The sequence below is a fragment of the Lytechinus variegatus genome, chromosome 17 (assembly GCF_018143015.1).
Source record: "Lytechinus variegatus isolate NC3 chromosome 17, Lvar_3.0, whole genome shotgun sequence".
NCBI classification, from domain to species: domain Eukaryota; kingdom Metazoa; phylum Echinodermata; class Echinoidea; order Temnopleuroida; family Toxopneustidae; genus Lytechinus; species Lytechinus variegatus.
The window spans coordinates 7,520,278-7,534,200 of record NC_054756.1 but is presented as its reverse complement, the minus strand read 5'-3'; the positions used below and the strand labels follow the sequence as shown (position 1 = coordinate 7,534,200).

The following is a 13,923-nucleotide window of genomic DNA, read 5'->3' as shown; positions in this document are numbered from 1 at the left end:
ATAGGCCTATATATGCATAGTCGGGTTCAGTTATAAGTAAACAAATCACTTTCTGGAAAAACCACAATTTTGTTGTTGTCCAGAGGTATAACAAGATTCTTCACTGGTAAATTGTCTTTCTTTTTTCCTTTTACTCGGAACCCATCTTCTCCCCCTTTCTGCTCTTTTTTCTCTTAACCCCCCCCCCTGTTTATCAGGCCCCTCTCCTAGTCAAACCTCAAGTCCCTCCATTTTCTTTTCCGTCTCAAATGCAGCTCCGACCTCATGGCTCTCCCTCTCCCCTTCCATCTCTCTCACTCTCTCCCCTATCTCTCGAGCTCTTTCACTGACCACAGCTCCCTCTTTCTTTTTTTCTATAATCTCTCCTCCCCTCCCATGCACTTCTTCAGTCCCCCCCACCCTCTTAAAACATATCATTGGTCTCCCCTACCCCCATGGCCTTTTATCCTTAAACCAATGTCAATCACATTAGACGATAATAAATTCACAATTCAACCTCAATGCAATGTTTTGATATGTTTATTGCACATTTTCAATGATGAAACATTGTACAAAGAAGTATGTATAATTAACTTAAACAAACATAACAATAATATAAATGTAGGTTTATCTAGCTACATAAGTTGGAATGGTTTATTACTACACCACTATGAATGATGTGAATGTGATCAAATGGTATTCAAAATCTGGGCTTGTTTGATTATCAATAATAAAAACATCTAAAAAGTAAATCAGAGGGGAATGAAATTTTAAGATCAAACTTAAAGAACAAGTCCACCCCAACAAAAAGATGGTTTGACTAAAAAGAGAAAAATTCAGCAAGCATGACACTGAAATTTTCATCAAATTAGGATGTAAAATATGAAAGTTATGACATTTTAAAGTTTTGCTTGAAGAGAAATACCAGTAGTTGCAGTAAACACCGATTTCATGAGAAAGTCTGTAAACCAGGCTTAATTGTCAGTATATCATCGAGGATCTAGATCTGGTACAGTTACATAAACTGAACTTTGTGAAATCTTGAAATCTACGCTGAAAAATGTTCACACTGAAGATCACCAACACAGATAAGCGCACATGGGACAGTGTATTAGTATTGCCTTGAATGTCGGCCCACGCTTGACCCAAATCCTGTGCTTATTTGCTGATTTCTCAGCAATTACACAATTTCTTCCAGAATCCTTTGGCACATGTGATTTATTTATGCAAACAGACACTTTGGTGGTCATTTCATTGGATTCTGTACGAACTCATTTTGATATCGTTACCACAACTGGCATTAACCTTTAATTAAAAAAAATAGTTGTATGCACATCCTGGTAGGTATGCAAATGAGGAGATTGATGATGTCATCCACTCACGATTTCTTTTGTATTGTTTTTTATGAAATATTATAATTTTCTCCTCAATGTCAAGTGAAACGATTAATTCCTCCCTGAATCTGTGGAATTAGCACTGGATTATGGTTTAGTCAAGTTGGTCCTTATTGTCAAATCTGTAAATAAAAATGAATTATTGTATAATTCAAACAATAAATAATAAAAGAAATAGTGAGAGAAGGACATCATCGACTGTCTCATTTGCATGTCAATGAATTGTGCATATCACTGTTTTGTTATAAAAATTAGCGAAACTTTAAAATATCATAGTTTTGTTTTACATCCAATTTTGAAGAAATTTTCAGCATTATGCTAGTTTGATTTTTCTCTATTTATTTGAATCAGCATTTTTCTGGAAGGACTTGTTCATTGTATCTCTTTATAATCTCTGAAATTTATTATTAACAAGCAAAGCTCACTATCTGCTCATACCCCTACTATTTCCTGAAATCTTTCTTGTGCGCAAATCAAGAATTAAGTTCCTATTACTCAATGAAATGTGCAGTGGGCTTCAAACATTCACATGCCATCCTACATTTCAAAATGTTTGTCACCGATAAAAATGGAAGATTTTGTAAAAAGGAAAAGCAGTCTATGCTTTCATCTTATCTAAAGTATTAAAAGAAAAAAACATACACAGACTAACAACCAATTAGTAACAAAAATTAATAGTCGTCATTTTTCTCATTATTATATTTCTCCAAATGTAAGCTCTTAAAGTGTTTCACAGAGGATATAGGTAATAACTTTTGACTTTCACTTTGAACAGGTATTGGTATCTCGTTTCACAAAACATGAGACAAAAACATTATATATAACGACAATAAATATATATACACCAATAATTTTCTATGCTGGATGCAAGTTAATAAATATATATTATTCTTCAATCTCTAGAAATAAGTGTATGTTTTTCTCTATATACAAAAACATCAAAGTTAACAATATCCTACACATGAAAAGGGGCATTATTACAAGGAAATTTCAAACACATCTTCCACTCAGAAATACAGATGTATATACACGTGGAGCGTTGTGGCCCAGTGGATTAGTCTTCGGACTTTGAAACAGAGGGTCGTGGGTTTGAATCCCAGCCATGGCGTAATTTCCTTCGGCAAGAAACTGATCCACAATGTGCTGCACTCCACCCAGGTGAGGTAAATGGGTACCGGTAAGAAGTAATTCCTTAAAAAGCTGTGTGCGCTATGAACGCTTAGCTTAGCCGGGTAATATAGGAGCGCCTTGAGCACCTAACAAGGTGGATATGTGCGCAATATAAATACCCCTATATTATATCATTATATATAAAGCATGATTATTTTAATTTCTTAATGTAAATGTCATGGGATTGTTGATTTTGTCTTCACACTTATATTATACACACATGTACCAATTAACTGAATACTTCAAATCCATGTATAGTTGTACAAACATATTTCATAATGAAATGTATTTGATACAATCTAAAGAGATTATAACTAGAACATCTATTTGTACAAGTGGAGATACCATATCACAATATGGAATGAAGGAAAAGAGGTATATTGGGGAACAGTTATGAGAAAAAGCTGGCTTGATACACTCATTGGCCCGTATACTCGAAAGAGTTTCAATTTCAAAAGAGGTATTTTCGACTTTGTTTTTCAGTGGTTTTTCGATGGAAATTATCGGCAAACAATGTTTCAGTCTTAAATAACATGAAAATCTATTGCTTTTAATCAGTAAAAATAAAAATAATGATTCATTTATGAATTTTGGCAACATACAGAATTTGTATTGGATTTTTACATGAAGTTATTTTTTGGGGTCTTGACATGTACTTTCATGTTACGTAACTTTGGAACCACGTAACCCGCATCCCAAATTTGATCTTTAAAGTTGCGCAAGACTTGAAAGAAAGTCATGAAAGTGATGAAACGTTACGGCACAATCTTTCTACGTTACAGATTTATCATGGCGAATGTCATGAGGGGGGGGGAGTGTTTTTACCCCCCCTCCCCCTGAGTGGGAGAGGAAGTAGAGATAACATTAACAACAAAGATACAAAATAAAACAGCACACAAAACAAATAGTGGGATAAAGATAGCTATAAAATGTATACAAAATAAAAAGCAGTCAGTTACGACAGCAGGGAATCGACACTGTAGTGAATAACCTAAGAGTTTTCAGAATGAAAATATTGTTTGCAGAGGAATCTCTAAAACATCACAAAATATACGAGTACTACAACAATTATCTTCTTATTTCATAAAAAAGGACTATTTTCGAATTCAGATTGCAAGCATTTGTAAGTTTTCATTTTAGATATTTTGTATGATATTCTCATTTCTTTAACTCATTCATGAAGTTATGAGCAGGTAACAAACAAGATGACCTTTTAATAGACACATAGCTCTGGGAATTTCATGTCATACGTTGGTACTGAGTGGAAGACGGCTGGTGTTGATGGGTCAGCTTTGACGGGACTGCCAGCTGGAGACACTGGGGTCCTAAAACAGACAAATATCAAAGTAAATTTTATCAAAGGGATAAATACAATTTCTAGCAAGCAGTAAAATGTGCTTTGAAATAAGAAACACCACTTAAGAGTGTATATCCATTGATTACTTTGGCGTAATTTCCTTCAGCAAGAAACTGATCCATAATGTGCTGCACTCAACCCAGGTGAGGTAAATGGGTACCGGTAGGAAGTAATTCCTTAAAAAGATGTGTGCGCTATGAACGCCTAGCGACCTATAAATGAGGTTTTTATTGTTATCAACCTTGATCAGCATATAATTGTTTTTGGAATGTGTCAACAATATTCGTAACTTTCCAATTTTCATTTTTGTTTTAGATGAAATTTTCAGCTCTGTTTGTTTGATGTATTCTCTACTTATTAAAGATTTTCTTTGTTGGGAGTGGATTTGGCGAGTAATTAAAGGTGTTCCTATATTTAATGATACATTTTCTGCTCCATTTCTGTGTTTAATTCCATTAATATAACAAACGACATGCATATTTCTGTACAATATAAAATTTCCAAATAAAATGTGACATATAGGTTTAACCCTTAATAGACTGGGCTATTTCGACGCCTAAGAAGACTGGGGGGGGGGCTGATTCAGCCCCCCTTATGATCTCGGCCGTCGATCGCGCGATCGCGACGAAAATTGGCACATGCATTACCCATGGCATTATCTACAAAAGTATAACATCAAATTCTGCAAAAAATCTCATGTCTCATTAATTATGCTAATTTATGCGTAAAATCATAAGTTTGCTCTAATTAATAAAATAATGCCCCTGAAATGCTAATTTTTATTTCACATACTCTAGATAGGCATCTGATCGAATTGATTTTTAAAAAATTTCAAAATCACATTTATTTTCTTATGTATTCTATTGTTTTCTAAATTTCTTATGTATTTCTTTGTTTTTCGACTTTTTGTTTTTTATTGTTTTTTCAATGGAAATTGTCGGGGACTTTATTTCTACCATAAATAAGATAAACTTAATTGATTTTAAGCAGTAAAAGGAAAAATAATGATACATTTATGAATTTTGGCTAAGAACACTATTTGCATTGGATTTGTACACAAATTCACGTTTTTGAGTAATTTTGGGTCTGCATGCACTTACGAAATGTTGCATAATTTTGGAACCGCGTACCTGGGGGTCACAATTTCGGTCTCAAAAGTTGCGCAAGACTTGAAAGTAAAAAGTCAGCGAGCGACGCGTTCAAAAAATTTCGGGCTAAATCAGCCCCCCAGTCTTTTTAGGGTTAAAAGGGCTCAAGAATGATTTAGTGAGATATGATCATTATCATTTGGGTTAGGGAGCCCATCCATATTGCATTGGCAGCGTGCACCCCGCGAGCGTACGCTTGCACACTCTAAGACGGGATAATAGCGTCGGCCAGCGGCAGCTAGCTGCGATAATTAAAACACAATAGAACTCACATCCGCTCTCGCAGCTCCCCCTGTGCTTGCTGCCGCTCGCTGCCATACTTTATAAAACATTTGATTATAGATTTAATCCTCAGCTCGCTGCATCTAGCGGCAGCTAGCGGCCGTTAGCTGCGCTGTCGCTGCCCCCCCCCATTTCTATCAAAATTCGAAAAGGCAATCTCACCCCGCGCCGGCCACGGCTAGCCTTCAATTCCGCGACTCGCTCTGGAATGAAGACCCGGAATGAAGAGTAAACATGTACGTCGTGGTGCCTGTACTAGTTCCACTTGTCGTGCTACTCGACTTCAAATTATTATATTTAAAAGCATGATAATGAAAGGCGTTCCTCTTTTATGTCCGTATCGAAGCATTTCATGCAAGCACGCTCTATTGGAAATGACTACAGCTAGCTAGCGATAGAATATGCTCGGCCGCATCGTGTCGCATGGCGACCGAGTACTACAGATCAACACGTGCGCATAATTATGAATATGAAAAAAATTCTCGATCTCGATAAGTCGATGGTTCTCAATAGTTTCCGTTGTCAACGAACTGAACTGAAAATTAACGCCATCAATAGAAATACCTGTACTGCCGATTTCGAAAATGTTGCAGCTTTCGAGTTGAGATTGACACGGAAGATTCACACATGAAAAATAAGTTGAATTAATGACCTTTTTTAACGTATGATTTTGGGACCGGATACAGATGGATTACACGCCTATTTTATCCCGTTTTATCCGAACGTCAACGTTGCTTCTTGGCACTGACAAAAATATTAATTCCCGAGCATGAAAATCAAGAAGCGCAAGACAAACCGTTCATTTAAAAAGAATATTAATGATCGAGCAGTTGCACGAATGGTACCCATGCATAGTTTTTTTTACCTCTATTAAGGCCATAGTTTGAGACATCTTGGTATGAATAGGCCTATATCATCCAACTCGCCTGATAATGTCCGCCAAGAGTGTATAACTAGAGGGGTAGGCCTATTCATCTTTGCCACGGGAAGATTAATATTTTTAGAACATTTATTTTTTCTGACAGAGGCCAGATAAAATGACACAATATGAATATGATGCCCAAATGTAACTAAATTAGTGCGAACATTGATATCAACGGCAAACTAAATTTTGGAGAATGATAATGACGCCATGTCATTAAACACGCTAAATCGCAAATCAACAAAATGTCTACTTCTTTTTCTTTTGTTAGACATACTGCCTTACTTTTTATGTTGGTTTGAAATACTTCCTTTTATGATATTTTTGTTTTGATTTTTTGACATTTCGATTTTGTTTCTGACATCGTATAAATTGTTTGGGTATATTTATGTTGGGTTTTTTGTTTAACTTATGCCGAATTTTTGATATTGTAGGCACTCTTGATTCTAGAAAATTATTGGGAACGCAATCTGCTTCTGTTGGACTTTTTTTTTGGAAAAATACGCGAATTGTATTTCTTCCAGGAGAATAAAAGTTTACATTGGAAGGTTTTAATTGATTTCATGATATATAATTTCCACTTCAAAACAATTTCAAAAATACGTCTCGAACGATCGTGCATTAATCTAAGACTAAGATGTTGAGTACTTTTATTCCAACTATTTCCCTTTTATTGGAAAGATAAGCGAATAATATTTATTTCAGGAAAAAGAGCTTATGGTATCTGAAATAAATTCTATATAATTTCCACCTCAAAACAATTTTGAAATACGTTCCGATCGATCATGAGCTGTGATCTGAGAGTTGAGACCATTTATCTAATGTATTTAGGACTTATATTTCTGACTTAATTGAAAAGATACGTGAATTGTACTTCTTTTTAGGAGAGTGTTTATTCTCAAAGGAAATTAAATTATTTCAATATAATTTCCAAATCAAAACAATTTTGAAATAATTTCTGTCTCGAACGATTTTCAATTAATCTGAGACGTTTAAAATTTTTATTCCAACCCTTTACCTCTTACCTTACCATTAGCGTACCTAATAAGGGGGGGCAGACTGCCCCCCTGACGAGTCACAACACATGCAAGTGACGTATCCCTGCCACTCCCCCTGACGAGTCCAAAGTGATCCCTGACGAGCCATAAGTGACCCCTCTCCTATGTGAAGACTTTTTTTTTGCTTGTCAATTTTTTTTACCATTTGTACCTCGGTCACATTTGCTCTATGGCGGCTGTACGGCGAGTCGGAAACAGCCGTTTTAACATTTTTGAACCAGCTGCATATAGGTGGTTTGTATATAAAACAAATGAATAAACGGCTGTTTTAATTCGCCTTACGGCTGCCGTAGATCAAATGTGACCGAGGTTTAAGTCTCGGTATAAAAATCAGTGCTTTTCAGTATCAATAATCTTCAATACTGTCTTTCTAGGCACGGGATTAAATCCGATCAGCCTTTCATCCACCAGTTTTCTATAGTGCGTTAACAATTCCCTAGTGACGCTAAAGACCACACGCAGAGGGGGAGGGGGGATTGCGGGGGCGTTAAGGGTCGAATGCAAATTACAAACGCCGTCTTTTGATCGCTCTATATCATTTCGAGCAGGAACAATAATAAAACAAGTGGAATGCCTCTGGCCGTCTCACCTGCATCACGCGGTTCAATATAGCAGCAGTGCTGACTTTGAATACTACTCTAACTCGCACAAGATGTTTAGTGATACATGGTTACTCTTATGTCCACTTTTTATGAACTAGACCAATAAACTTACAGAGATTCACAAAAAAACCCCAACATGGCCAAAGTTCATTGACCTTACATGACCTTTGACCTTGATCATGTGACCTGAAACTCAAACAGGATATTCAGTGATACTTGATTACTCTTATGTACAAGTTTCATGAATCAGATCCATAAACTTTCAAAGTTATGATGGTAATTCAACAGATACACCCAATTCGGCCAAAGTTCATTGACCTTTGACCTTGGTCATGTGACCTGAAACGTGCACAGGATGTTCAGTGATACTTGATTACTCTAATGTCCAAGTTTAATGAACTAGACCAATAAACTATCAAAGTTATGATGGTAATTCAACAGATACCCCTGATTCGGCCAAAGTTCATTGACCCTAAATGACCTTTGACCTTAATCATGAGACCTGAAACTTGCACAAAATTTTCAGTGATGCTTGATGACTATTATGTCCAAGTTTCATGAATCAGATCCATAAACTTTCAAAGTTATGATGGGAATTCAACAGATATCCCCAGTTCGGCCAAAGTTCATTGACCCTAAATGACCTTTGACCTTGGTCATGTGACGTGAAACTCATGCAGGATGTTCAGTGATACTTGATTAACCTTATGTCCAAGTTTCATGAACTAGGTCCATATATTTTCTAAGTTATGATGACATTTCAAAAACTTAACCACAGGTTAAGATTTCGATGTTGATTCCTCCAACATGGTCTAAGTTCATTGACCCTAAATGACCTTTGACCTTGGTCATGTGACATGAAACTCTAATAGGATGTTCAGTAATACTTGATTAACCTTATGGCCAAGTTTCATGAACTAGGTCCATATACTTTCTAAGTTATGATGTCATTTCAAAAACTTAACCTCAGGTTAAGATTTGATGTTGACGCCGCCGCCGCCGCCGCCGTCGGAAAAGCGGCGCCTATAGTCTCACTTTGCTTCGCAGGTGAGACAAAAAACCCAGATGTGCAGTTTAGTAGTCCATAGTTTTTTTTCTTATTAAAAAAAACATTGAATGAAGAAAAAGAAAACGCTTGGGATCCAGATGACATCCCCATACAAAACATCAAACTTTTAAAAAAAAGTGAAACTGTATGATACTCATTGTAATTTCCATACTGCAGTATTTGATAAATCCAATCATTTGAGGCCTATTTTTTTTAGTTTAGCAACATTTTGTGAATAAATAGGCTAGGGCCATTACACACATAATGGGAACTGATACATGTGACAATCCTTTTTTTAGTGCCGCATGTTTTTATTCAAATGAGGAAACTCTTCACCCTCTATATTTTATTATGAACATGATGAATGGGTGCTACTGCGTATTTCGCGAACCGATTCCATTGTTGGATGCATGGAATATCTCTGTCGTTCTTTGATTTTCGCCATCATTTCCGATTGATCATGTGTTGATGTAAGAGCGATTGTTTTGAGGTGCAAACAATTTAAGATAAATTTCATATATCTTCAGGACTGAATTCATGTTCTCTGAGAACATAAATGACACTTTCCCGGCAATATCGGAAAGGCAAATGAAATGGAGTTACAAACATCTCAAATTAATGCAGGATCGATCACGCATGATTTTAAATTTAATGCGAGTGTAAACGATTTAAATAACTGATATTCCCGTATATGGACGAACCCATGTTCTGTCAGAAAAAAATGAAATGACTAATTTTCCCGACAAAGTCGAAAAGGCAATATTTTAATGGAATAAAAGTCGCAAAATTTCTTATTCTTGATCCAATCCGGCATGAGATGAAAGTTTTTTTCAACAAGTGCACACCTAGTTGCAATAATGCATATAGCATTTCCATTTATTTCAAAGCGGGATAAAAGAGCATTGGAGACTAAATGCCTTGCTCACGGGCATAAGTGCCGCGGCCGGGGATCGAACCCCGGACTTTTCATGTATAACCAGGCGCCTTAGACCACTCAGCCACGGCACCTACACGGCACCACTCAGCCACGGCACCTATTTCAGTATGGAATATCGAGTTAAAAGATATCCTCTGTCAATAAAAATATATTTTAAGACTTTCGATGTGGAAATAATTGATTTTTGTTGGGCTATGAATACCTATATCTTCCAACAACATACGATTGTTGTTCTTGGTCCGACCCGTTATAAAATGATGGTCGACTTTAAGAAAATCATAGATATACCTATATACAGAGTTTCGATCTAGCTGATACTTCTAAAAGGTTTCGAATCGGAAAGAGATCCGACCCGACATAAAATGGCGATATAAAATTGACAAATATCGAGTTCATAAAGATCTTGAATTATTAAAAATATACTTCTGAAGAGTTTTGGAACGGAAAGAATATAATTCGCACTACGCTATAATATCTACATCTTCTAACAAGATGCAATTATTGCTTGTTCTTGATCCGACCCGATATGAAATTAAGTATACAAAAAAGTTACTCCTCCCCGTAATCAAAATTACCCTGCCGCCGCCCATCCTCCTACCCCGGATGGCGGGCAAGGGGATTTAAAAAAACAGTAATACATATATAATGATAATATGACAAAATATATTTTGCGTTCAGAATTTTATGTTGCTCTATATACACAGCACATGGCGGTAAATGAACGTGGACTGAAAAAGGGACGACATGTTCTATTTCCACTCCATGCAATATCATTGCCACTTTCGTGCCATTTCTAGTTAATTGATGCATACGCAATTGTTGATGATTATTTTACATCTCGTCTTTTTCTAACAATTTTGTCCAATAGGCGTCACTTTTCTTCTGTGTCTATTATAATTTGTCAACAAGGTTAGAGCTGCAAAATATGTTGCAAATGTGCTTTTATCCTCTCAACGATGAAATGCGAAGGAACAATAGATTTAATTCCTTATAGAATTAGAGCTATTGTGACAAGTTCGGGCAACTGGCACTTCGTCATTTCACAAAGGAGTGATTAGTGCCCATGATCGAATTCATTGACCCTGAGCTTCATTGAAAACATTTACGTTACCATCTCGTTTTTTGTCAGGACGACCTTTGTGCTTTTCTTGGCAAGAATAACAATTACAAGAATTCTTTGAACAGGAGTGAAAGCAGGAAGCCTGACCAGGTTGACGTTATTCCAAATGGTGCAAAAATAACCCCAACAGGAAACTACAATGAGCACGCAATAAACAGACGAACATTATATTTCAAAAGTGGTTCGGGTTATTATAATTTTGTAAATGTAATTTGAAAAATCGCGAGAGCAAAAGAAAGTTTAAAAACAGAGAAAAGAACGCAAATACAATGAATTGAAAGATGTGGAAAAAAACAAGTATGAAAAGTAGATCATGAAAATTTAAAGAACGGGATTTTAAAAATAGCGACCAAGCCGACCATTATATGTTTTGGGTAGTTGGACATCAAACATGTCGGGGGGGGGGGGGAGAGAACACGTCCTTCCAAAAGTCAGTTAAGCGTAGGGGACACAAAATGTCATACACCCCACCCTCTCCCTGGCTCCCCCAACAAATGGAAGCTTTAATTCATTTGATTATTTACGAACGTTCTCTAAATGTCAAAACTATCAAAATTGTTGAAGATATGCCTTATAGAAAATTCAAGCGCGCTTCGTGTCGTGTTTTCGTGCTTGCACCATTTACAAAGGCCAAATGAAATCTGATCTTAGTTATATAGCAATATAATGAGGCATATCTTTTAAAGTAGCTGAAAGGGCAGCTAGGCATTGTGGCCCCGGGTAAATCTATTAGTGCCCTCACTAGTATGGACTTGGTTGTATACCCCCCCCCCGATTTTTAAGTTTATCTTTCTTTTAATTATGTTAACAATTTGCAAAGATTTTGTATCCCCACGCCGATACAAAAGGTAAGTTATAATCAAAGTTCTAATAATCCCGCCTTCTAACAAGGTATTCTTTTTAGATGCCTATTGACATTACCGCCCTAAAAATATATATGTACATAATTATACCAAAGGGCTATACATACTTTGTTGATTTCAACGTGCCCAGGATTTTATAGGTCTAATAATTTTCGACACCCAGCCCCCCCCCCCCCCCCGTTTACATGAAATCGCCGAACAATTTTTCAAAAGATTCTAGTGTTGGATGACTTTTAAAAGCATTAAAATATTATAAGAGGGCAAAAAAGTAGACTCCACAGGATGTTCTTTCTTATCCTCTTTTAAAATTAACTGATTAAATACCTAACAATGGTGCTGTTTAAGTCGTTAAAGATCAAAGCGGCCATTTGCTTTCACAATATAATGCGCGGCAAGTTCTTTTCAAAGAAAGTATCCGACGTAGATTATATTGATTAACTTTGAAGGGTCATGGGCGTAGCGGACATAACTATTCTGCGAAAGATCCTGCTCTTTTCATTGCGCTTGAGCGTTTTTCAGACTACTCGTTACAATGGGCTTCTAAATTGATTAATTGTGTATACATTGCACGAGTATGGAAACATAATGAATTGCGAAGAAGCACCATTACACTCACCTGCTGCGACAAAATAATCCAATGATTATGTAAAATGAAATGAAATTACTTGAATACTTTTGCATCAAATATTATGGCATAAAATCACAAATTTTGTAATTTGAACCATCAAATTAATGGCAAGGTGAATTATATCATTCTAAAACAGGAACAAGCGATTATCGTGCATTGGTGGAAGAAATAGTTAATTTTTAAGCAGGGTTAATTAGATATATATGAATTCTTCCACCTTGAAACGTACTAGAAGTATTTATAAAATCATTTATTAGACAGTTTTTGGCTCAATATTTCGTACATTTATGCCTTTATTTCGTGTCGGAGCAGAAATAAACACACAAGCGATAATCGTACATTGTTTGAAAATACCGTAGATTATTGCGAAAGGCAGTCAGATGCTTTCCGCCTCATAACTATTTAGAAATCTACGGCCTATTTTATCTATTAACATGCCAAATATTTTGCGTCATTTCATGTCGGGTCGGATTCAAGAACAAGCTATCATCGTACATTGTTCGAAGAAAAGAAAAGTTATTTTATTTCCGCCTTAAAACTATTTTCGAATAATCTAGGACACATGTTATCTGTCAATGTTCCATATATTTTGTTTTCTGGTCGAATTCAAGAACAAGCGATTATCGTACATTGTTCAAAGAAATACGTAATTATTTCGCAAGTTTTATTATATGAACACGAATCTTTCCACCTAGAAACGTACCAGAAATATTTTCAAAACCATTTAAGACACTTTTTAGCCCAATATGTCATTTTTTATACCTTCATTTCTCGGTTCATTTCGTGCCAGAGCGGAAACAAACACGCAAGCGATAATCGTACATTGTTGGAAAATGCCATAGATTACAACGAAAGGTAATTGGATTCTTTCCGCCTTAAAACTATTTGAAAGTATATTTCGAATAATCTACGACCCATATCTATTAATATTCCATATATTTTGTTTTATCAAATGTCTGGTCGAATTCAAGAACAAGCGATCGTCGGACATCGTTCAAAGAAATGCATAATTATTTCGCAAGTTTAATTATATGAACACGAATCTTTCCACCTTGAAACGTACCAGAAATATTTTTAACACAATTAAAAACACCTTTTAGCTCAATATTTCATTCTTTATTAGGTGGTCTGTCTCTGACAGATCACCTATTGTTTTCGTCAGAATTTTCTTTCTTTATTTATTTCTTTCTTTATTCTTGGCACCTATGTTTGTCGCCAACTTTTCTCGAAATTGGCTGAATCAATTTTGCTGATTTTTTCGTCATATATAGAATCTATCATAGAGACCTCAAAATAAGCTTTTCAAGGTCATATGGTCATGATGACGTCATCTACGCGCCATTTTGTAAAATTCTTCATTTGATCATATCTTCATTATCAATTATCAAAAATTAACAATATTTACATGACATTAA

General features: G+C 35.9%; 1 protein-coding gene across 2 annotated transcripts in view; it reads right to left on the bottom strand.

Annotated features, from left to right (window-relative positions):
• Positions 1-3,167: 3,167 nt before the first annotated feature.
• The window catches only part of LOC121430643 (protein EFR3 homolog B-like), a 43,412-nt gene continuing 32,656 nt past the window's right edge, over positions 3,168-13,923 (bottom strand). For both annotated transcript variants that reach the window (XM_041627964.1, XM_041627965.1), the window contains exon 22: positions 3,168-3,868. In XM_041627964.1, the coding sequence (XP_041483898.1) occupies positions 3,757-3,868 (112 nt within the window). In that variant the 3' untranslated portion in view covers positions 3,168-3,756. The remainder of the gene's footprint in view (positions 3,869-13,923) is intronic.